General features: G+C 40.2%; 1 protein-coding gene across 1 annotated transcript in view; it reads left to right on the top strand.

Moving 5' to 3' along the window:
- The window catches only part of PDZRN4 (PDZ domain containing ring finger 4), a 103,827-nt gene that overhangs the window by 74,211 nt on the left and 3,547 nt on the right, over window positions 1-26,069 (top strand). The window contains exons 4-7 of the mRNA XM_010180979.1: window positions 11,242-11,340; window positions 13,559-13,621; window positions 17,129-17,230; window positions 20,714-20,830. Coding sequence (XP_010179281.1) covers window positions 11,242-11,340; window positions 13,559-13,621; window positions 17,129-17,230; window positions 20,714-20,830 — 381 coding nt within the window. The remainder of the gene's footprint in view (window positions 1-11,241; window positions 11,341-13,558; window positions 13,622-17,128; window positions 17,231-20,713; window positions 20,831-26,069) is intronic.

Below are 26,069 nucleotides of genomic sequence, written 5' to 3'. Positions count from 1 at the left end.
TAGCTGTAAAGCAGGGATCAGCAAGAAAGTGATTTTATTTTAAAATATTTCTCATTGTGTGTCATATTTGCTTTTGGATTATGCATTTGAAAAATGCTTGCTGATATTTTTCCTTTCTGCTGATATTTTTCCTTTCTGCTTTGATGTAAACAAATATTGTGTCAGAGATTCTTAAATCTAATGAGACTTTACAAAAAGGAGCATTTAATGAGACTTCATCCTGTAAGGTAGAGCCCCCACTCCTTGAACAAAGCATTGTTTTTCTCTACCATGTGGAATGGAGATAACCCTCTGTTTCTTTGTGGTGGGCTACCAAGCAAATCCATTCTGGCAAATCTGACACCCAATGTGATTTGTCCTTTTCCATGCTGTTTATGAGAAGTCAGGACAGTCTTCTGTCAAAATTGATAAGTGAGAAGACAGTGGGGAATGCAATTTTACTTGTAACAGCACAGCTGCCAGCAGTTTCAGCTTGTTTACATCTAGGCTGGCTCTGTCTTGCTCCATAGCTTTTCTATTTCCATCCAAATAGCCCCCGAGTACATTGTGGATGTGCCTGTCTGTGTAAAATCTGCATAACAGATCATACCGGGACTGTTAGAGAGGTGGAAAAGAACTTATTTCTTTAGGTTAGTCTCACAACTCAAGAATGTCAGTCACTTTAAAAGCGAAATCTTGAACTCTACCAAGTATCCATAGGCATTTACAGAATGGGTCCTAAAACGGAATTACAATCTGCTAAAATCCTGTGGTGTTTGTTACCTTCCACAGCGAAGGTACCAGAGGAGTTAAGAGCTTTGCTCTCCTGATAGAAGCATTCTTTTTCCAGTGGAAGTGGCTAGTGTTTGTAAATTAAATCCACTGCAAACATTTAAGTACAAGTTTATTAATTGTGGAAAGAATGCAGTAGGACCCTGCAGTGACCTGTGAATGGTAGGGCAGTATCATTGCACTCTGTTTCATGCTGAATACTTCTACCGCGTACAGTTAGCCAATACGTAGACATTAATGTATTTCCTGGAAAATCCTTCTGAGGTTGCAGTTCCTGAAAGTGCTACCCTTGATGGCGGTACGGTGGTTCTCAGGTCTAGGAAGCCTTTGTTTGGCTGTGGTATTACTCACCTTCAGTCTGGCAGTGCCAGAATCCCAGGCAGTTTTGATATTTTTTTGATTGGTACACTTAAGAAAGCTGCAGTGATAGGCGCTTCTTCTATAGTCTCTTATGTGAGCTATTTCTTTACAGTAGGCCACCCTAAACACGCGGTTATCATGGAGGTAAACTGAAATAGGGGTTTCATGTTTGACTGATCTAGTTTATGACAGAGGAACTGTTCTAGCAAACTGGAAATTCTTGTTTCGCTTCATCATTTCTCTTTTTGCAGTTATTAATAAAGAATTAGCCTTCTACATGGTTTGTCATTAAAAGGTAGAGTCCAGAGATGGCTGTAAATTTCACTGCTCTGGCTCTGAATCGTGGGGTCATCTGACACTTTTGCTTTCTCATTATAGGTGTATATCCTATCGCTGTGTTTTCAGGAGTTGCAATCATGCTCTGAAATGAATTGTTTGATGATTGCCTGGGAGACTGCAGTGCAAATGAGCTGCCTGGCACACACTTTCATACAGACAAATAGACATTGTATGTGTCTATATATACATATACATAAACTTACACACATGTACTGCTTCCCCTCCGCACAAAGAGACACTTGCACACACAATTAAACAATTAAATATTTAACACCCACCCCAAGCTTGAAAACAAAATATCTACCGTAAAAAGAAATTACTTTGTTATATGTACATTGGAGGCATCACAGACCATCTTCATCTAAGCAGAGAGAAGTACTCCACAGGAAAAATTAATTCATTATATTTTAAATTGATTGTTGTGATGATTTCTAATGACACTAGGATTTACACATCTTTTTTCTGAGTTTCCCCAAATTGCTTCTGGTCATTGTTGAAGACATCACTGCTAATCAAAGCCTTGCAAAGAGTGGGAAACTTGATTTGGATAAGACAAAATATGATACTTGTTTGAAACACCAAGTGTCTATTTTAAGTGTGCAGTCTTTCCCATTGTACATAACCTGATCACTTGTGTGTGATAGTCAAACTCCTACTGCATGGTACAAATTCAGAGGTGAAATAAATGATGTTACAAGATGAAGCCTAAAGAACACCATTTATTCTGCTGATGATGCTTTTTTGTTGCAAACCTAGGCTATTACCTCTGTTTTGCACCCACACTCATTTGCAACATATGCTTTTATGTAGCATGTAAAACCATTTTCATCACTTCTGAATTTGAGATTAATTTTTCTTTTCAGTAGCTCCACTGTTAGCTCTTTACCCTCCCAGGACTTCATTAAATTGAACTGTTCCTGTAAGAAGAGTGAAAGGATAGCTCTAGTTCTGTTTGTATTATTTATTTTTATTTCATGAGCAGAGTTACTTGCCAGTGATGCAGAGTGCGAGGCATTATGAAGATTAAATATTACAGAAGGTAGCAATGTAAATGACCAGTGATTGGGCAGCCTGGAAAAGGTACATCCTTCCAGTCCAGTGGAAGAAGAGACTAAGAAAGTGAATGCCATTAGCAAGGTGCTGCCAGGATGCTCCGTCATTTGGAGCTCTGTCTGATAATAATCCAGATGCTTGTATCATTCCCAGTGATGAGGTAAGAACTGCAGAGTTGAGATTACTAAACACAGTTATGAGGTTGAGAGCAAGCTTTGCTTGGTTTCCTTAGTTTACAGAAACCACTAGCAAGAAGTTGATAAAATTTATCTTCATTTGCAGGTTAACCTTTTTGTAGTAACCCTGACAGAAAGTGTGAAAAGCAGCCAAATTTGAATCATGCAAATAACCTGAAGGTTGGTCTCACCCATAAAGATACAGACACAGGATGATAATAAAGAATTAATCTTAACTTTAAGGTGTGTGTAGTCTCTGTAGTTCCTGTGCGCTTCTGTTTGATACTTCAGAAGAGTGACACTAGCTCAGATGGATGAGGATTTTTTTTGCAGTATAACCAGTTTATTAAAATAAGTCAAACCTCAATGTACTTTCTCAGTTAATTCTTCACTGAGCTATTCTGTAAGTACTCTATTCTTGGCCTTTTGTGCTTCATTCATTCAGTTAATCATTCTGTCAATTACACCATTAGCAGGATGAACATTAAAGCAGCTTCTCAACTATTACTACAGGTAAAAAGGAACAGCAAAGATAAAAGTTACCATTTTGTCCTATTTTACTTTTTTTTTGTTGTTTTCTCTTTTTCTTAAAATTTATGGTAAATAGTACACTCTTCCACCTTGGATCATCAGATATTGGGTGCACTCATTGTGGCCAGTAAGCATTGATTTCTTCTGAAAATGCACTCAAGGCTAAAACCCAGAGTAACTACCCTGGTACAAAGACACTGCCTTACAAGTTTTTGTGGAAGAACCTGAGGAAAACAAGGACATAGTCATAAAACCTGTCAGCTAAACCTTGGTGTGTTTTAGCATTTGCAGAGTCTTAGGTCATCCCAGCTATGAGGTAGATTGTGTAAAGCATGTGGAGCTCTTCCTGATAATGGGTCTGTAAAGGGGTAGACTATTAAGGTGTCTCAGCTCACACCTGGGGTTATTTCAGAGTATGCTCATGGCCACTTATTTAGTGATGGGCAGTAATTCACTAATTGGTGATAGCTGCACTGTTCTAGGTGGCTATGAAGATAACATTTTATTTTTTGTTTTCGGTTGGTTTTGGTTTTTTGGGGTTTTTTTGTTGTTGGTTTTTTTCTTAATGTTGCAATAATAGCAACTGGTAACAATTCATAATCTGATTTCGATCCAAGAGGTACTAATAATCAACCTATGGTACAGAAAAATTGCTGAACCCTGAGAGACCTCCATAGACTGCCTCTCTGAATTTTTTCACCTTAGAACACATTACATTATTGTGGGCATTGTAGGTGGAATTTATCAGCCACCTTAGAGACCAACATACATCTCTCTCATACATTTTAGGATGAAAATAAAGCATATCTGAATTGCATTGTTTGTTTCACCACACAAAGACTTTTCCAGACTGGCAGCTTCTAATCTTTCTTCTAGTGAAATAGGAATCCTTCTCCAATATGCTGTGGTGCCTTCCTTTTCCAAAAGCTATACATGCACTGTTGAGTTGGCTCCTAATTTAAAACCTGACTGTTTTATACTTGTAAATAGCAAAACTTCCCTTCTTTCTCTCTTCCCCCCCCCCCCCCCCCCCCCCCATTCAGGAGTTGTTTGAAGAGGAGAGGGAAGAAAGCACAGTGGTTTAGTTTCACAGGCTGGACTATACTGATATATAACCAGCATGAAAAGCTGACATTCTTTTCCTCTGAAGATAATGAAGTTAAATAGGACAAGGTAGATGCTAGTTAATGCTAAGAAATTAAAGAGTTGACTGTACCATAAAGAGTACATATTTAGGATCCTCTGTCTTACCTTGTCACAGGAATACAAACCCTAAATCACAGGTTCTGTTACACTGGAGAGCAACACTAATTAAAATTAATTTGGTATTTGACTATCTCAGCAGTGAGATGATTTTCTCATTGTAATGAGAACTTAAATGTTAACTGAAATGATCACACACCATCCATTCAGGAAAAATGCTGTTGTGTTTTGATTCCATGCTGTCCCTTCTAATGGTGTTACCAGAGTTCATGAGACCCATTACTCTGATATACTGTACGGGTGAAGGGAACTCAATAGCTATTACGATTTTGATAGTCTCTCTTGGTCCTTTTAGAAGTGTGCAACAATTGCTATAAAGGCAGACAGGGAATATTGGAAGGATGTAGAGCATTTATAATATTTCTACAGTACCTTTCAAACACTCTAATCATTTATTCTTTTATGTCCTGCTACTCTGCTGGTGTTTGCATTGTTTTCTGCTTATAAGAAAGATAAGGAAAACAAGTCACAAAAAGTTACTTCAGGTGACTACACCAAAGCAGTTACAATTGAACAGGGAATAGGGACATAAAGGCAGAATCTGCTGGAAACCTGCTAAAAAGTTATCTTATGAGGCAAGATCTTACTTTTTTATTTTCTTTTTTCCAAAATTATGATGAATTTGAGAAGGTAGGGAGATTTCCCATCCTCAGTATAGAGCATCATCCAGGGAGGTATCTCAAACATGCCGAGTAACCTAAAGTACACCCCATGATGTTTCAGAAAATGTTCATTTTTTGATCCTGCAACTATTATAATAGTTACTTTTATCAGTAAGTTCACCCTCTGTCATTTGCAATGGTAACTTTTTTTTAAGGTTTTCTTATTAAAGGTTTCCATTCTAGAAAAGGGTCAGTTTTACACTAATAAATTGCAAAGGGAATCAGCAAGTTTCCATCTCAGCGTAGTCTCAGGAGAATCTCAGCATAGTCCTAGTCCTAGGACATCATGTTTGGACATGAGGTAGTCAAGCGTAGAGTTTACCTTTGTCATACTACAGAATAATGTTGAATAATTGATTTACTTTTGTTAGTTATGCTGGTCTACAGTAAATATCATAGACTATTCTTAATGCATTTCACAGGCAGAAAGTCATGAGTGGATGAAAATGAAAAATGGACATAGAATACAATACAATATTATAGTGTCCAGCAACTGGACTCTAAGCCCTTTGCAGCTGATACAGTGTTACTCTCCTCAAACCAACGTTGCACTAGAGTAACCCAAAGGCTACAGTTCTGTGGTAAGAATTAAATGAATACCTTCACTAATTCTGTGAATATAGTAGGTCAAATATAACAAAAATATTAATACAGAGAGTGTTAGGGATTCCTTGAACCTGTTTCTTCCCTGGCCGTTCCTGGGCAAGAGACAAGTCAGATCTCAAGTTTATTCTGAGCTTCAAAGCCATCCATTTGCCTCCAAACACTGGAAGTCCTTCTGTGGTCTTTGAGAGTCTCCTACCTGGAGAAGAGGGTAGCTTCCTGTTCACAGAATCACAGAACAGTAGGGGTTGGAAGGGACCTCTGGAGATCATCTGGTCCACCTGCCCTGCCAAAGCAGGTTCACCTACAACAGGTTGCACAGGAGAGCATCTGGATGGGTTTTGGATATCTCTAGAGAAGGAGATTCCACAACCTCTCTGGGCAGCCTGTTCCAGTGCTCTGACACCCTCAAAGTCAATAAGTTTTTCTTCATGTTGAGCTTGAATTTCCTGTGTTCTTGTTTGTTCCCACTGCACCTTGTCCTGTCACTGGGCACAACCGAGAAGAGTCTGGTCCCATCCTCTTGACACCCACCCTTTAGATATTTAGAAGTGTTAATAAGATCTCCTTTCAGTCTTCTCTTCTCCAGACTAAACAAACGCAGATCTCTCAGCCTTTCCTCATAAGAAAGATGCTCCAGCCCCTCATCATCTTTGTAGCCTTCCACTGGACTCTCTTTGGTAATTCTTTGTTTTTCTTGAACCTGGGAGCCCAGAACTAGACACAGTACTCCAGATGTGGTCTTGCTAAGGCAGAGTAGAGGGAGAGGATAACCTCCCTCAACCTGCTGACCACACTCCACTTAATTCAACTTCATTGCAACTACTTTGTATCGAGCTTTAATTTCTTGTTTGCCTTATTTCCCACCCGCATAAAATTTCTTCTCATCACACAGAAGTGCGAGAAGGCAAGACAAAGGATCAGAAGATGAGAGAGAGGAAGGAGAACAAAGTGGCAGTACTAATAGGTTATTTTAGTAGTGCCTGACTGTATGCATAGTTCATACGTAGTGAAGCGGTTGTTTCAGTGGATGGGACTTCCTGATTACAGATTTCTATGGGCAAGATAACAGGATAGGATCCAGGGGCTGTGTGGATGTGGGCACCTACTGAGAATGGAAGTGTCTGGGGAGAAATGGGAGAAAAGGGTGAGTGAGGCTGCTGTTTGTTAATATGAGTGAGGGCTGGGACAGAGTGACCTGAGAAGGGCTTTAAAGGTGAGGACAGAAGGATTGTGTTTGTGGGGATGGGTGCCAGGATGGGATGGTTTGAATGGAGGTGAGAGAGCGTGATGGGACAGGGGCAGAGCTCAGCTGCACTGTAAATGGCTTGTACAGTGCTGAACAGGGAGTAGCTAATCCTGACAGAAGGTGGGGGAAGGATTCAGAAGTGTACATGGCTTAGTAAAGACCATTGTCAGAGTGGTCAGCAAAGAAAAATTGGGCAGAGTAAGCCTTCCATATGTGCAGTTATTCCAGCACAGGGTCATCAGATGAATAACTCTTTGTCAACATCTTCTGGTTGTGGTGAGAAGAAACTTTACCAACTTTCCTCTTAGGCTGTAATCTGTTTTCTGGTGTCTGGAGGGAATATGTGAAGAGTTCAGAGCTCTTATTGCCCCCAAAAGACAGTTTAAGAATGGTCACTGAAGGGCTCATGGTCTGTTTTCTAGCAGACCATCAGCATTACTCTTTGTAATCTAGCATTTATTAGAAAGACCCACTATAACTGCAAACTGATGCCAACTTTTATAAGGTCTCCTTTAATAGCCCTTAAACTCTTTCCAGCAATTCTAGAAAGCCAACAGCTCAGTTGATGACATTTATAATCTACTCTAGCACTTGAGAGAAATGACAGTATTAACCTAGCCTTCCCTCCCCAAAAAGGTGACGGCTCCTTGCTTGGTCTTATGTCTCCTGAGGCTGACAGCCTATAAACTGGTTTTCCATCACTGATGTGAATGACAGCCCTTAAGTGGGAGCCAGAGGCTACAGCCACTACTCCATCACTTTGGAGGGTGGCCACTATAACCAGTTTCTGGTCCTTCAGGAGCATGACTTGCACCTCTTCACTGTCTTTTCTATGTCTGAAGAGTGTGCTACCTTGGAAATTTACATCACAGTCTTTCAAGACAGGGTAGTCCTTATTCTGATTTTCATGTCTATCTTTTAACCAAATAATTTTTGGCAAAACAATTTCAAGCATTGTCTTCACTGTGGCAATGCACTGAATTATTGTTCTGCCCTCACAGAGGAAAAAAAGAAGCAAGTCAAAGATTTAGCAATTTGGCATTGATTTCTGTCACTTGGCAGGAGAATACTGTTTGTGTTGAGAGGCGGCTGCCCCCAGAGCACCCAAAAGAAGGGGAGGCTGTCATATCCCAAGCTCTCTCCGCAGTCCCTCTCCTTCCACCATCTGTCTGTCAGCACACTTCATGAATCCGCAAATATTGTTTCTCACAGATTTTTAAAATGCTGAATTTTGAAGAGTGTCAATTCAGTCCCTATGTGCACACTCACAAAACCCAAAGAGAAAGGAGCTATATGGGTGAGTGTGTGTATGTGTCTAAAGAGATTTCAAAGAAGGAAGTTACACCCTTATAAATTCATTACTGGTGCAAAACTTATTGTTTCTTCTCTTAATGACCAGTAGGGACAAAAAGACTAAAAAGCATCTGTTGCAAACTACAGTGTCAAATGCTTCTGACCATGATGGTCCAGGTTCCATGGTGTCTCCGTTGCTGCTCTTCTGTTGAAGTTGTTTCAGATGTGGTTGTTATATACAGCTAAAGATAAGACTTGTGGGCTTTTGGTCTGAGAGGAAATTTAATATTTTATGTAAAGTGATTTTAAATTTCCAAAGATATTATGTTAACCCTCATTTGTTTGAATGTCACCAGGATGTATCGTGTTTGCTTTTAAAAAAAAAAGGAGATGTCATGAGGTTAGCAGTGCAGATGTGCAGTGTGGAAAAGACAGTTATCTGAAATGACATCCATGCAAAGCAAGAGACCTCATCCAACTTCTCCCTCACAGTGAATGAGATATTACTTGAGTATTTACTTGAGTGTAGACTGAAAAGCATGAAATGTTTTTCTTGAGCCTTTAACACTAAACACCAGTATGTCAGTCATAGGTATCTACAGCTTCTAAGGGACCACAGCCAATGCCAGTCATCAAACCATGCCCTGCTCAGTCATTTAGGAAAGAGATAGTCTCAAGAATAGCAAGTACAGATCTCAGCTCTAAGCTCCATTACTGGGAAGAGAAACGAAAACTGTGGCAACTCAAGCACTGTGCACAGCCAGGCCTGGTGCATCCCCATCAGAGGATATTAGTCACTGGTATTTGTCACCAGCTGGTTCCCAGAGACAGTTTCAGCAAGCCTCTTGGGCTGCCTCGATGGAGCCTCTAGGATCATCTTCATTTTCCTATGCCCTTTCATGCCCTAAATGGTTAAATTAGTCTGCTTATTGAGCTAGCACACCAAAAGGATTCAGGTCATTTGCAGCCTGAAACATTCATACAGATGTGTAGTAACATTTTGAGACAAATAATCCACAAGAACTTCAAGGTCATTCCCAACCAAAAAGATTATGTTCAGAGCAGTCCTTGGGGTCCCTGTCCAGCCTCAGCACAGGAAGACGGGTGGTTGTGCTGGCAGGACAATGAAAGTCAATGGATTTCAGCTTGTGCACAGCTTCTCATTTGCCTTGATTTAAAGGTCCCAGTCTCAGTCCTTTATGGTGTATTTAGGCTTCCTTATAGGCCTCCAAGGGACCGCAAGCTTCTTTATTTCTTAAAAGTATACCTTGTTGCTGTAATTGAAGCTGTTTTGTTACTGTAATTTCTCCCTAATATTACAGTTCTAGTCAAGTGTTCTTTCCCTCTGGAGGCATCAATTATTATGGGTTTTGAATAGGCCTCCCTCCAGTAAACGTACTTTCACTCTCCATGCTGAAATCAGGTCACTGCAATTCTCTTCCCTAATAAAATTTGGCCCCATGTTTCTTCTTTCAAGCCCAATGTATAGCATGTACTGGTGACTAATTCCACTTCTTATCACCCTATTTAAAAGTCCTGCTATATAAGATAAAAACTAAAGAATACTGCAGCTTTCGTGGTATTTTCTACCTTTTATTAGTTTTCCTTAAGACACTAAATGTCCAAAGTTCAGGGAGAAGTTTATAGGGTTGATGCAGGTACTGAACCCATGTAGCTGTGTACGTTGGTGAGGAAGCAGGGGAGCGAACCATAGCAGTGCACTTTGTGAGGGATGTTAAGCTGCAATGAAGATGGCATGGGGTTCATCAGCTAACCCATGTGTGTGAACCACAGGTTTTTCTGTAAGTCATGGTATTTAGACACTTGGTCCCAACAACTCGATCAGACTCAGTAGTGAGTCCTCACTGCTGTGTGCCCTGTGCCTGTTTATGGATTAATCTGCATGAAATCCCTGGGGATGGGCAGGAACAAGCTCTATATAACAGACTGAGAACCAAAGCATGGGTTTTTCTCTCTTGTTTTTTTTGCACAGCCATGGGAAACAGAAGCTGTTAAGTTCCACATGTCACCTACAGTCTTCTTTTAAATACATGTATCAACTAAAATTTCCCATTTGCAACCAAGCTAATACTCTGTGCTATTGGTTTCATCATGCTTTGTCATAATTATTTGTTTCACAGTGTTCAAACCAAGTGTGGCTTTGCATTTTTGTGAATGATTCCCCCATGAAACCCTAAAGATGCTTAACTATGTAGTAGTTATCACTGCACCATCTGCCCTAAAACTTGCACTTTTTCATGAAATGCCACTGCTGGGACATCTGGCACTAAAAATATGTTTTCTGCATCATCTCACAATTGAGGAGGATGCCACTGCTGTTCAGCTCCATAGGAGATTCCTTGAATCTTCTGTTATCTAGCAGCTTCTGCAATGAAGCTATGGCTGCACTGATTCTATAGCACTTACCTGGCCAGGGAATGAATTATGCTATTAATGGAAGACTGTGCTTTTGCTTTATGGCTTGGATTGCTGTTAGAAGGGAGTGGCACTTGTGTGATGGATTGATTGATGTGTCACCAGTCTGTCTTAAATCCTATAAATCAATAGTTGGTGTGATAGGACTAAAACGACTATGTAATATACTGTAAGTCAGCTTCTATTATCCAAAAGCAAAAAAACTGCAGAATCAATGCACAGCCATATTTCTTCAAGTTCAGCATGTCTACTGAACTGTTTCTATATAGCTTGAACCTGCAATGTATTGGGATTTCCTTCTTAATTCACAGAATATTCTTGCGCTTAAAGATGCATACAAAATATTTTGTCTCATGACTTGGGCAGTATGTGTAGGTCATACAATATGAGTGTGAGTGTGTCCTACAGTGTGAGTACATCAGTGGCTGGGTGCTCCCTTGTGCTACACAATTTGTCCCACCGTTGGCAGAAGCCCCCACACGAGCCTGTATGTGTTTTCTTGCAGGAGGTAGAGCTGTGCCGTGTTAGCAGCCAGGAGAAGCTGGGGCTGACTGTCTGCTACAGAACTGATGACGAGGAGGACACAGGGATCTATGTCAGTGAGGTAAGGATGTGGCAATGGGGATGAGTGCAGGAGATGCTCGTGGTGGAGGGCTGAGCGTGCCAGGGAATGTAACAGCAAGTGTTCTGAGACCATAGTGCAGAAGTGCCGGCCATCAGCCAGCATGTGTCACTTTCAATTCGTTTAGATTATCCATTTAAATTATGTTTCCCAAGCAGTGTAATTATTAGTAGTGATCTTCTTTAATCTGAATGCTTTTAACTACAACATCATAGTTAGGGAAGTACAAAGCAGTCTGAGCATGGTCTGAATTTTGAAAGAAATATGTCCTTAGGTGGGAAATCAGGCAGAGTTTCAAGGAGAAAAGCACCTTTTTCACACCCTGCTTGTATTCTCCCCCTGCCATAGCCTCGGTATTCATATCAGTGGCTAATTATTATTCTATTATTTGTAGTTTTTTTACAGTTGTGGTATGCACAGACATACCACAGGTGAGTGGAGAGAGTAGCTTGGCAGAGGAATATGTCAGAAAGACTAATAAATTATTTTTTTGCCACATAAAAAATAGAATACTGAATACTGAAATGGGATGAGCCCTCAGTTTTTCATTGGCTTCACCAAGAAAGCATGGCATCCAGCACATGTCAGAGTGTTAGTGTTTCACAGGGTCAGTCCACAAGACTTCCAGGCATGCTAGCTCCCTTTGAATCTACAACCATTTCAAAGAGGGTCGTTGTTCTGGATACAATGGTACTCATGTGAGTCCAAGCTCACTGGTGAGTTCAAGCTCACTGGTGATTGTCCTGCTTGAGCCGTGTTTCCGATTTGTCACTTTTGTGACATGTTGAAAAAAATTTGGACATTAGGAAGAGATTCTTCACTGAGAGGGTGGTCAGTCACTGGGACAGGCTCCCCAGGGAAGTGGTCTGGATGATGCTTTGAGTTATATGGTTTAATTTTAGGTAGTCCTGCAAGGAGCAGGTAGTTGGAGTTGGTGATCTCTATGGATCCCTTCTAACTTGAGAAATTCTATGTTTCTATGATTCTAAATTCTGAGTGAAGCTTATGGACAGAGATCGGTAGAGAGAATTCTCCTACGTCCTATCAGTGAATAGGGAGGAAGAAGATTGCTCGTTTGCAGGCCAGCAGCAATGTCAAAGAAGCTGAAAAGCACAGCCTTGAGACAAAAATGAGGAATTAATATAAAACTACCGAAGAATAAGTCTTCCATCAGTTGTATAAGTGCTGCTGTTAAAGTGCATTTGACCTTGTGAGGACAAAGAAAGTGTACGAATCTCTTAAAGCACTCCAGAATTGTATCTAAAATGTGCTGGTTTTCCTGCATGGTAGAAATTTCTCAGACCTTTTTAAGTGAATGTAATTATATTGTCTTTTGTACTTGGTTAAACACTTCAGAATAATTTTTTTTCTATGACAGTTCACAAGAGGAAAATAATATGTAACAGCTGTAGAGGATGTAACCTGCAAGCCAAATGCCCAGCTCGAATGTTTGGTTTGAAAAAACAGCTTATGGCATGACAAGGCAAAATAAATGATTTAAGATAACCATCAAGTGAAAGGTGATAGATTGAATTGCCCTGCAATGAACTGAACAGAATGAATAGTCATTGCTCAGGGATGAGCTATAGTGACTTTGATAAAATATTAATGGGACTCTAAACATCTGTTTAGGTTAAACTAACTTAAAATTAACTGACTCAGAGCAGGAACAATATGCAGTACCTGTGAGTGATCTATACTCTGTAGATCCTCTGCATTTTTTGCTGTTTCCTCATGAGATACAAAATTCCAAAGGAAGTAACAGATTGGTAACTGAGACAATCATTTAGTATTAATGTTTCCATGAAAGGAAAATAAACCTGCTTCTTTCCCCAAAACAGGTCCATTTGTATAGCGATATCAACTGCTTCAGAATTGCCTCAGTCCATAGTGAACTTCCAGAGCAGAGGGGCTCTGTTGTTAATTCTTAGTGCTCTGACAGCTGAAGGTTAATGTCCGATGGTGCCATAGGAAAGTATTAATGTGAAAATCATATGCTCCCAACCCTTTCTGTCTTTAGGCCTTTATCTGAAACAAGCTTATACAATTATTTAAAGAGCTGTTGAGTTCATATGACTGTAAATGAAATTTTCGATTGCCTGTGTACAGAATAAAAATGCTACTTTTTCAAATTGTACAGCAGTTATAATTTCCAGTAAATATTTTTCAGTGTTCAGTTACTGGATATTGTCCTGTGCAGGTTGATCCAAACAGCATTGCTGCCAGAGATGGCCGGATCCGTGAAGGAGATCGCATTTTGCAAGTAGGTGACAATGGACTCTTCCTTAAACTCTTTCTTCAGACAAACGTGCAGTGCTGTCTTCTCTGTGGACTGTTAATGAGGGAAGGTAGTTCTCTTTGTTACCGTGATCGATGAGAAAATCCATGTCTGTCTGTTTTTTAACACAATAGCTGGGAGCTAGTGTGCGTGTACTGAAAAATGAGAGTGACAAACTCGTTCTGGCTCATGCCCTTATGTCCCATGTCTTTTTTTTTGCCATATTTATTAGTAAATCTCATTTCTCCTATGTTCATTTCAGTTTCACATTCTAAACAGGGATCCTGCTGACATAAATATGGGTGTCAGAGACTTGCTGATCATTCAGGGATCACATAAATTTGGGTAAAACTCACGCTGAGCATAGATGGTAAGAGTTCTCATACAAAAGATGTGCTGGTAGGGAAGGATGATCTTGAATGTACTTGAGAGGGGGGGGATTCATTAGACTTTTGTTAATATTTTCTTTCCTTCACCAAGAAAACATCGCTTTTCTGAGTTATTTTCTAATCCACCATCTTGGCTTTTCCCCTCCTCCTTGGTTTCTGTTGATCCACTCATTTAAAGACCTGCCTCAAAGATGGGTTTTTGTGGTACAGCACAGCCCCTGTGGGCAAGGGTGGCCAGCTGCTGGCTCTGTACAGCAGGCAGCATACCTGTATGGAGAGGGAAGGAGCTAAAATGGAAGTGGGTTTCCATTTCCAATTGGCAGGGAGCAGTACAGTTTTTGCACTAATGACAAAAGTCACAAAACGGCTACCAAAAGTCAGTAGTATGGACAGTCTTTTCTGTTTTGTAGCATTTTAGTTGTGGTTCCCAGAATTTGCCTTGTATTTTGACTGTTTTTCACTGAAGCCACAGAAGTAGCAGCTGGTGATGACAAGTCACTTTTCTGTAACCAGTTCCATTATTGCCCTTCATTAATTTAGGCATGTGAGCTTTTAGGTTGTAACAAATTCAGCCTGTTCCTTCCCTCCAATCTTTTAATTTCTGCAGGAAATGTCTTTACTGGAACTTGGCACTGTATCTCATACACTGGTATCAGCTTTGAGAGTCTAACTAACACAACAGGGTCCATGAGCTAACCAAATTTTGGAGAGGAAATGATAAGTTACATTTTAATGTCATGGCTCACTCAGGGGCTGCTGGTTTATTCTCTATGTGGTTGGGAATGTGAAAACGTTCATGGGATGGGTGGTGTTCCCACCCCCCCCAGAAGACACAGACACCACAGTGAAGGGGCAGTGAGCTCCTTGGTGGGACTTGGGGTGATGGGACCACATCATGAAGTGTGGCTAGGAGTGGAAAAGTCAGTACGCTATCTTCTGCATATTTCTACAAAATAGCCACTGAAGAAAGCAAACAGGATACAATGGTATTTTTAACTTTCCAAAATTGGGGGGAATCTTCAACCAAGTTGAAACAACTTTCATTCCTACTCTGCATTTCAAAATAAGGAAATAGAGGGTAGATTCATTTTCTGCTCCTTTCCTTGCTTCCTAAAATTTCTGGGTGAAGAGGAGAGCCAACAGCAGTTCAGGCAAACATTCTCCAGTTCCTAATGAAATTCATTTCAATTGTGAGTAAAGACTCCAGGGGCAAGAGAAAAGCATAGGTAATTCTGCCATCCTCTTGTAGACCGGAGCATTACTTTAATGTCAGTGCTGATATATAGCTATGAGTCTGATCATTAAAGTTAACACCCAGAGAGTTATGTGGGGTTTACTTTCATATTTGAAAACACATTGACCCTCTATCTACTCTTATTGATGAGATAACTCAGAGAAATGCAAGGTGACAGTGCCATTACGGAGGGATTACACTGAAGCTGGGAGAGAGATGGATCCTTGAGCATGGGGGCATTTTCTGTGGGTGGTGGATGGCATTGGTTAAGGCTGGGGAGGGGATGCTCTGTTTTGTGTATTTCTTATGAAATTACACCAGGCTTCCTTAGGTTTTGGGGATGAAATTGTCCCCTTATCGTTCTGACAAACCTCACACCTCTCCCATCACCTTCACAGTTTTCTTAAGCATCTGAGGACAGCCTAAATATATTACATCAGATGTTACAATGTCAAGGGAAATGTTTTATAAGGACAGTCCTAGTGAGACTGCCTGAACTTCTGCTCTTTTCAGCTGTGAACCTGCAGGCTGACCAATGGTGTCCAGGAGTGTGAGATGCTGTGGGGCAGGCTGAAGTCCTGCTCATCCCCCATGATGGTGCAGCTGGTGCAGGCCCAGCAGGGCCCCCACCTCTGGGGTCAGAGAGGAGTATCTGCTCTGCTGATAGAAGACCTCCGCAGCTGGGGATGTTTTGCACAAGCCAAAGATCTGCTTCTGCAGCTCTGTGGCTGCATCTCTGCTTTTTGGGTTAGGGAAATTCTGTGTTACCAAATGGTTGCCTCATCTCCCACAGACCACAGCTGTCCCTTCATGTACACTTTGAAGACTCTCAGACATTTCACTCATTGGCAGTTAAATGATTAGGGTACACCAGGGTTTTATTTAATCTGAGTTAAAGCTGTCTTTTTGAGTCAAGGCTTTTGAGCCAAACAGAAATGCAACTTTCTCTTTACTTCTCAACCAGGAAGTTCCTGGTACTTTGAAATCAAACCCTTACAAGACTTTGTTTCCCCCAAATATTCAGATCCTTCTGTCTTCCAGGTTTGTTTTCACCATTTTCAAATAGACCAAGGTGGGATTTTTTTTTGTTACCACAATGAGAATAATTCACCTCTTGTGCTGTGAATTGGACAAAATCAAATACTAATGGAAAATAAGATTGCTATTGGATCCCTTCAAAAGGGATTTAGACAATGCAAAATGTGTTTGTTACCATGTAGTCATGGACATGGCTCTTTTAATGAGGTGACAGAATAGGAGGAAGATAGTGATAGAAGCACATTTTCATTGGAGAACCACTTTTATTTTGATTACCCTCTTGTAAGGGAGATACATATGTTTTGTGTGGTTCTGGATACTAAGCTGTCCACACAAATATAAAATGATTAAATAGAGCCACAATAAGCAGTGGCCTGCAAGTATTGCCTGGTGAGAGATAATACTGTAGCTCTCTAATTGGCTCTCTACCAGCATACAGTGTGACTGATTTCAGCTGTAGCATTACCAGTCTTGCTTCCACCAGCACTATTATCTCAGAGTGACACTTCCATTACTCTGAACGGAGAAAGATGAACGTCACCTGTCAGGGGCTGGTTAATTGTGTTGCTAGATGTATGTTACCAGGATGCAGGTTGGACATTTATGAACATAACTGCTTCCTCTGATGTTCGCCATCCTTCAACGATCGATACAGCTCTTACAGTAAGCGCATAATTGAGTGAAGGCACTTACCACTGAGGGGCTGAAGATGAGCCCGTTGCGCAAGTTTCATTGTCCATACATTCAGCACAAATGAGCTGATATCTGCCCTTTATTGTGTGTTGCTTTGTGGAAATAGAAACTAATGTGCCACTTTCATTTGTTTCCTAGATAAATGGCCAAGATGTCCAAAATCGAGAAGAGGCAGTGGCATTGCTCTCCAATGAAGAATGCAAGAAAATAGTGCTGCTGGTCGCAAGACCGGAGATACAGGTTAGACTAAATAGATGCACTGAGCCAGAACCTGGGCTACACTGTACATGCACTGTCACTGTAAATAGTGAATTGCTGAGAAATAGGAATGTCAAAATTCCTGGCAAAAGGAGGAAACAGATAATTGCAGAGCTTTGCCCCTGTTTAGCCAACAAAGAAAATAACATGATATTACTAGGGCTTGTTTTCCCCAAACTAAGCAATTCCTTTCCAGCAGACAGAGTAAGCAGGTATACAAATAAAGCTGACAGCACTGATATGATATTAGTAAAATATGCAGTAGAACCTGAAAACTATGTATTACTCGTTAGACGATTCTTATTTGTTCTGGGAATAAATTTCCTATACTTACCTCAGTCATTTATATGAACTTGCACAAAGCTGTAGCTGGTCATTGGTGGTGTCTCTTTTTATCCTAGGCACTTATAAGCAGGCATGTAAACTGTTCATTTATGTACCAGTTATGGGACTTTCACTACAATGCCATTCAGCAAACCTGGATCTAATTGTTTTCAGAGCACCCTGGTCACAAAAACCTGCTTGTACATTACAAATTGTATCTTGAGAGGTGCATTTTCAAAAGCTTTTAGAAACATTTCTATGGTTTTAAAAACAAAGTTATGCCAATGCCAAGAATCTTGCCATGCTGAGAATTTTTTATATTATTGCAGCGGGCAGATGTTAGACTGATACCAGACTAAAGGATTGAGAGAGAGAGTGGAAGATGAGTACTGTTTGTACTTCCCTTTATATTCTGTTTATAGGCCATTGCAAAGCAAAAAGACATTATATTGCCGCTATTCTCTCCATCTGCCAACATTTTAGAGTTGGTTATGTTGCCACTTGTCTCTCATGCTATTGATCTGATATTTCTCAGTCTCTCTAGCTGCATACTCTGTATAAATTAAATTGAGTAAGTGTAATTCAGCGCCACTTGGACTCCCTACTTGAATACGATGGTTATAAAAGATTCACAATTTCAGCATTCATTTCCTTTATGTTTTTCAGGAATCTAAACAACTCCCATAAAACTGGTGACATAGTACAGCAAAAAAAGCTGTTCATCGGTTTATATTGCAAATCTGTAGACCTCCCTGGAAGTTGCAGAAGTTTTGAAAGACTTTTGTGTTATTCTTATGATTTTTTACTAAGATTTTGTTTTTCAGTACGGAACTGAAACCCATCCACTTAAATAAAATACATGCCCAGGGAAAGTTCATTCTCTGTATTTGTTTAGACTGGTCAACATGAAAAAGTTGATATGAGATAAAGAATTACTTAGGTGTACCAATATAGCTTCCCATATGGATGGTCCTTTCAAATTGTAAAAGTGTGTTTTGGTTTGGCTTGGGGGTTTTAGTTTTTGAGGGGTTTAATTTGTGTGTTTTAAGAACATATTAATGCAAAACTGAAGAAGAAGCCATAGTATGTCAGAAATAGGGCTGTCCACAGACTGATTTCTGCTAGTTGTGTTGCTTTGACTGTGGTAAAAGAAAGCAGGATTAATTTTATTTATTCAATTTTTATGTATTAATTTTATTTATTTTTAGGTAGAAAATGGTAATGGATGTATTGCGATTTTGAAGGGTGACTGCTGAGCACATTCATTTGGTAACAGGGAAGAAAACCTTCTCTGACCATTTATTTGCATAGTGAGTACCAGTGAGTAATTAAGTTTTGAAGCAGAGAACCACAGGAGCACACACCTGTTTCATATGTAAACAGATGGCATAGGCATGTGCATTCACATGTGTCTGTATGTAGTGCATGTGTATACAAAGCCATATATTATTTTTTAAGTCTAAAATCTGTAATATAACGTAACTGTTACCATTAGTTAGGTACTGGGTCTGTCATAATCAAAGCAGCAGAGTTGCCCAAGTGAGTTTCATCTTTCATCCTCCAGATCTGTTAATCTCTGTGATTTCCTCAAATGAGGGAAATTCAACTGCCTCCTTTATGGTCAAGAAGGACTGTGTTCATGTTTTCCTTGGGAGGAAAAACAAACAAACAAAAACCGCAAAAAACCAAGCAAGACAAGTAAACAAAACTAGTGGCCAGTACCAGATGTTTCAGGGAATGGTTTCAAAGTCCCATTGAGGACAAACATAAAAATGATGTCCTCAAAAAAAAACCCAGAAAACCAAACCTCCTTCTAATTCCAAGGTGTTAGAAGCTGGCTTTGCCAAGAAAAACAATGAAAATCTTACATTTTTTGTAAGAGGATAGAGTTCATTGGCATGGGCAAAAACACGTCAGAATTTATGAAGGAAACAGTGGTTTCCTGACAGTGTTCAGTTAGAAGTACCACACAGCATCAACCACTCCATGAGCAGCTTTGTGCTACTACTTGCTGGTTTGGTGTAACTTTTCTGACTGGCACCTATGGCCAGAGCTTTCCTGGCTTTGTGGTGCTTCTGCTGTAGGTGTTGGCCCATCTTAAATTGCCCTTGCTGTCTCAGAACATCAATAGTTGGTACTCTTGTAATTGTCTAATGCTGAGACTTTTAGCACCCTTTTGTCACCTTCTTCTTGTGGTTCCTTCACCAGCAACAAAACAGTGTTTCCTTCTACTACATTCCCATGGTCTTGTTATAGCTAGGAGTGTCGTCGACCAGTATTTTCCTTGCCATCTGGCAGGGGATTACAAGTACAAATGGGTGTGTGCCACATGCACACATGTGCACAATGAACAGAATGGGTAAAATAGCATTTTAGGCCAGAGGTACCTGTTTTATCAGTTTAGAAAGATATGAAGGGTGCAAAGTGGATGCTGGAAGAGGATATACCCACTAAAAAATAAGTATGTAGAAAACATAGCATCCCCTCCTGTCCTTTTGCAATGCTGTCTTCACCAAATGTCAGGGTATTATTTTACACTAGGGAAAAACCAAACAAACGGATAAGCCTTGCTTTCAGGCACAATGTGAGAACAAAAATAACTTCCCTTCAAGTCACCGCATCTTTCTGTCACCCTCCCCTGTTTGTTTGTTTACCTAGAGGATCAATGGGAAAACGATGACAGAAATGCAACATAAGGATTCTATTGAGGTGGTGGCAGCAGGGCACAGCGCTGGGGTGGAGGTTGTTAGAGGAAAAAGCCCGGTTGCCTCCTGGCCCTATTAGTAACGTTGCTGCTCTTTCAGTTTGGGGCTCTTGGCAGTAATGAGCGTGACAGCTTCAGGATTATGCACTGTGCCTTTCATACCTTTTGAAAGGAAATAATGTCTGTGCTGTGCAGTCTCCTTCATTATGAGAGAAAATCAGTCATACTGTTTCAAGAAAGGATAAAAGGCGTAAGAGTCCCGTTTTTTTATCCTTCTTTTTCTTCTTCTCTTTTTGAGACGTGAACTCCTACCGCCTGGCTCTCTGAAGAGAATCATTAGGATAAAAGGAACTAGTCAAGCATTGCCATTTGGGTTTACCCTGTTTTAGCATGTGTCCTTGCTAACATAATATAATGTACTAATGTATTCTTTGCAGCTGGAGGAAGGGTGGCTGGATGATGAAAGGAATGAATTCTTAGAGGAGTTAAACTTGGAGATGCTGGAAGAGCAGCATAATGAAGCGATGCGGTACACAGCCAACGAGGTGGAGCAGGTAGGACTGCTACTAAACATATAATTTGAAATTTTGCTAGGTATAGTTTTTTATTAATAAAGAATGAAATGATATGCTGTAAAATGGAGTCAAAGGCTTTGATAGAATTCTGTCTCTAAAATGCTGTGAACTCTGTCTCACTGCAGGTAAGAGAAAGGAGAACAATAGATGCTTAGGCCCAGTATGACAAGTTAGCAGACAATTTAGGAGGCTGTGATAAGTGCAGATTTCTCACTTTCTCTGATCTCTCAGAGTAATACCATTTTCCTTCTTTAACTCTAAAGTGTTTGAGGTTTATGTTGTTATATTTTAAATCACGTTTTTTCTAATGAGTTTTACCAGTGTAGCACATAGCACTCCGAGCTGGGATAGGTGCATGCAAGGTATGAGCCAGCCCTTGCACCAGACAGCTTGCAAAGCAAGGTGGAAGAAGAAATGTTTATAATAAACAACAGGTGTTTTGTTAATACTAGTGTATTTTTCTTATACCGACAGCACACAGCTCAGCATTTGTTTTGTTAATGGAGACAAATAAGCATATTGTTAGCATAGTATCAGCTTGCTGCTTTTACCTGCTTATATGTGATATAAGCAGTGTGACTGTGGCAAAGATACATGTGCATCCCCAGCCATATAGTTTCATCAAAGGCTGGGTCTTCTCAGTTGTACTCTGTTGTGGAAGGTGCCCCCCTCCTCTTCACCTAGTGAGGGTATATCAAGGTTTAGCCCTGTATCTAGTGCCAAACTCCACTTATGAACTCCTGGATCAGATGATCTGTCAGCATGCACACCTATGTGGAGCCAAAGAAGTAAAATCCAACTTCATCTTCCAGCTTCTGTATATACGCAGATGGGGAGAAACTGTTTTTCCATCCACGGAAATTTGTGACTTACAATTTTTTCCTCATTCTGAACTGCTGGAAAGCAGAGCCTGAGGCATTTTTCTTTGAAGTGAAGGGAGGGAGAAAGACTGTGAAAGCCTTCCTTCTTCTGGAAACCAGGAAGCTTATTTGTCTAACAGGGCACCTGGCTTCAAATATTTCACTGCCTGGCCCACACTGGGGGCTTGAATGCGCATCTATCCTGTTTCCTCCTCACCTCCCTCCCAGCCTTGATGCTGGGCTGTCAACTAGATGATAGCTCCTATTAAAGCTACTCACTGTACATAAATTAAATATTCATTGGGACAAAGACACTGACAGAATAATTAAGTCAATTATCTGGTATATGATAGATCAGATTACAAATCCTTGATCTTATAAGCATTTAGTTATTTACACAAAGTGGAATAACTCCAGGGTCAGAGGTGAAGGGAACCTTGCAACAGGATTTATAATGGCCTTTGACTTACAACCCTCTTTTCCAGGCAGTGAGCCAAACCCCATTTTCCTAGGTTCAATGTACTAACTACTGCTATACTAGCTATTTTCAACTGATATTTGACGTCTTGTGTATTTTTTAACCACAAATTTTATCGTGGATAGCAGAAGATTTCCTGTCAAAAAGAACACTTGTTCTTTGCAAAGCAATTTCCTTTGCATTTCCACACAAACCCCAACTTCTGGTAGAAATTCTTGAGCAAGTCTATCTACAAACCCCTACCAGCCCCTCACACAGCGTGTTGGGACCTCTGAAATTACTTCACAGTTGTGACCTTCCGCTCCCAAGTTCTTGTCAAGCTTTGGCTTTTTCACTGAATTTGGGTTGCAGATAGTGTTAATTAATTAAAAGGGTGAAGTGGTTTCATGGAAGCCATTGAGATTGCTTATTCACCATCGGGATCTTACACTAATGATAATTTTTTTCTCCTATTGAGATTTAATATTACTGTAGAAGAGAGCTACACTTGAAAAAATTATGGCCACTTGTGCTCTGTCACTGTCTGATGTTGCATTGCTTGAAGTAATTCTAGGACAGCCAGACATTTCTTTGCACTTCTGATGAGTAATCGAATCATCCAAATGCAGCTTGGTGTGTAATGGGGCATTAGTAATTTGTGACAGCTGCTGTCTCTCCAGACTCTATGTAGTGACTCGACAAGTCGGAAAACTGGTTCTTTACTCCTTGATAGGCTGGGAAACCTAGCAATTTCCTGAGGTGCATCTCACAATCCACCAGAGCAATGGAACCCCTCTCACTGCAGCTGCCAGTGGCCAAGCTGAGCATCTCCAAGCTCCCTGGTTGGCCATGGAGATTTCACTCTAACACCAGCCTTGATTCTTGTGCACCAAAACACAGTTCTCTGGCTTCATAATCATCTGTTGTCATGACTTGCAAGCTGCAGGAATGAATACATGCTTTAGCAGAACATCCATCGAAATACAAGTCTGTTTTATGCAGTGGCATTTTAACATTTAGTGTGAGCTGTCACAGAAAAAATTGGTACAGTTTGCAAGAGAAGAATCAAGTAGATAGTTGTGTCTTTTCCGTATGCTTTTGAGCCACTCTATAGAATTCAATCAAGAAATGTATTTTCTCTGTATAGAAAAGTCCAATAAACCTTGAGGAAAGATGTAATTCTCTGGTTTTTTATAACTCATTGTATTCCTTCCCCTTTACAACATTGCAGTTCATTGTGCAGCAGAGATAACTTTCAGAAGAATACCATAGGTTTGCCATGCAGAAATTTGTATCAGTATCATGGATATATATCAAAAGCTATTAAGAAGAGAAAGAATTGGATAAAAAAAAAATCATTCCAGTTCATTCAAAGCTGAAATGCAGTGAAAATATCTGGGGAAAATTCTTTTTTGTGAGAGGCCTGTTTTAAAAGAACATCATTGTTTGCAGAAGAGGGTTTTCCCTTTTAGTGCACCACTGAAATCAACCCAACCTTCCCTTATGGCAGGAGTACCACTGGAGATTGACTGTGATCAGTCTCTCTCTCACTGTCCGAGACTGACCAGACAGCCCAGCAACTACGTATTTTAAAATCTTTGACTAAATCTCACTGCCTTCACACTTTAGTAGCAGCCTGTGTGTTGAGTCCCAATATACATCATAAATTGTAAAATGAGAATAGAAGAGTGCCTGTACTCCTGCAAGATTACCCATTTTATAGGCATGAGCGCTTACTGGAGCTGAAATACAGAATCTTTTGAGGTTCATTTATTGCTTGATTGTATGCATCACCAGGTTCACCTTCTCATTATCTGAGTTCTCATTGCAAAGATGAGGCCTAAGGAGCCCTTTGGTATTTCAAACAGAAGTAATTGTAGAAGAGATTGACAACATACACTTGAAAACAAACACTTTGTTTGGAATAGATAATAGATAAAAGACAAAAGAACGCACTGACAATTGAGGCTACCTCGTGTTTTTCTGAAGGGACTTAACCTGGAATTAGGCTTGCTACCTTTCAAAATAAAATAATCTTCTGTTGTAGAAGACTGCTCAGTCTATTTAGGAGCTCTGGGAAACATGACAAGTCCACGAAAGAAACGCCAGGGACTACCTCACCTGAGTCAGTGGATTTAAAAAAAAAAAAAATCTCAAAAGCATGCAGTGCAATAAATAACTGTATTACTTTCCATTTTCTTAATTGAACTAACTGCAAGTATCCACATTCTGGGGAAAGATTTAATGTGATATGTATGTCTACTTTAGGTTGAGAAGAATCTGATTGTACAGGCACTTGTTTCTTCCTGATGGGGAGGGGAACCCAAAGTGGCTACCTGACATTCAGGTGCCTGTACTATAGGCACATTGGTCAAATCAATCCCACCCATCTGATTTCTGTTAGACTGGAAAGATGGAGTTTGCTTTGTTTACGACTTGTGTGTGCGTGTGGATTGTGGATAGTGGATATGGGTAGTGTAACTTGGGTAGATGGCAGCATTCTCTAAATCAAGTGAAAATTGAAGGAGTAAAGTTTAAATTGTTGATAAAAGTGATGTGGAAAACAAGAGACACTAATTCTGAAAGTGTTGATTGTGTGGGGCCGAACTGTGAAGTCTGTTTCAACCCCTATACAAATAGATACGTTAAAAGATTTTTTTTCAGAAGTGCTCAAGTATATACAATCAGAGGAAGCTCAGCTCCCATAAGCTGTGTAACTGTGCTAACACAGGACAGATAAGCCACCCTCTTTAGGGAGTAAGATAAGTTTAATCATATGGATGCAAATTGTGCTGTCACTCACCCTCAGGGTCATAGAGCAGATCCTGGCCCTCCTTCTTTGCTTACTTGAATGGAGCTCTGCATTTTGGGCAGGCATCCAAATTCCTGGCTGCTCTGCCGCAGGGCCCTCCCAGTGTCTGGGCAAGCTGTTCTCCCTCATGTCAACAGTTAGATATTTTCCAGAGCAGTGAGAAACATGAGTTGCTCAGTGCAGTGGCCAGGGTGCAGTGTAAGTGACCTAGACTGGAGTCGCTTCTCTGCTGAAAGGCTTTGGGGCAGAGGAGGTCAGTACAAGTTGGAGCAGCTCCAAAGCAGGTGAGAGAATGGACCAGAATAGCTTATATAGCAGCACTCACCTAGAGGAGGTAAACTAGAAAAATATGAAATTAAACCTAAATCTCCAGCATTCCTGGTGAATGCCCTGGCTGGTTGAGGTGCTCTTCTTTATGAAGAAGGTACTCTTGGTTTTCATGAAGAAATCTCTAGACATGGTTTTTTTTCTCTGTGTAAAAGATGACATTTTGGAACTCTTACAAAACAGGTGATGGTATTCCCACCACTTCTCCAGCTACTCCTGAAAATGGAAGTAAAGTGTTCTAGCCACTTTGGAAAAATATAACAAGAGCCTTAATAAAAAAATCTTCCAATATAGTTTGTACTCCTTTACAGCAATGAACAAGCTGAGGAAGGAAAGAACAGATAAATGATAATTGTAGAACAATTCTGCAATAGCTAGTTATTTACAGGGTTACTGATTCTACTCTTCATATTGCTTCTTCCTGTGACAAGATACACTTGCTTTTTAAGTGGATAAGTAGAAGCATCTGAGAGATCTGAGGTCAATCAGGAAAATATGTACCATTGAATTTTTTAAAACTTGCAGAATTTTTATGAAAGTCTGCCTTTCTCCCTTGCAGTTTCAAAATCAAGTTACTATAAAATTCTGACCCTACAACATCAAGAAACATTAAACTTTTGCATGAGCCCTTGTATAACACTGAATACATTCTGTCCCATGACATTTAAATTCAAGGGAAGAGATTCTCCCTTTTGGGGAGAGTGTGAGAGAGTAATTGGCACATTGCTGGTGTGGCTGCCAAAGCTACCTGACTATTATACA

Source organism: Mesitornis unicolor, unplaced genomic scaffold, assembly GCF_000695765.1.
Source record: "Mesitornis unicolor isolate BGI_N332 unplaced genomic scaffold, ASM69576v1 scaffold12243, whole genome shotgun sequence".
NCBI lineage: Eukaryota > Metazoa > Chordata > Aves > Mesitornithiformes > Mesitornithidae > Mesitornis > Mesitornis unicolor.
The sequence above is the reverse complement of the archived record's forward strand: the minus strand, read 5'-3'. Positions and strand labels throughout refer to the sequence as shown.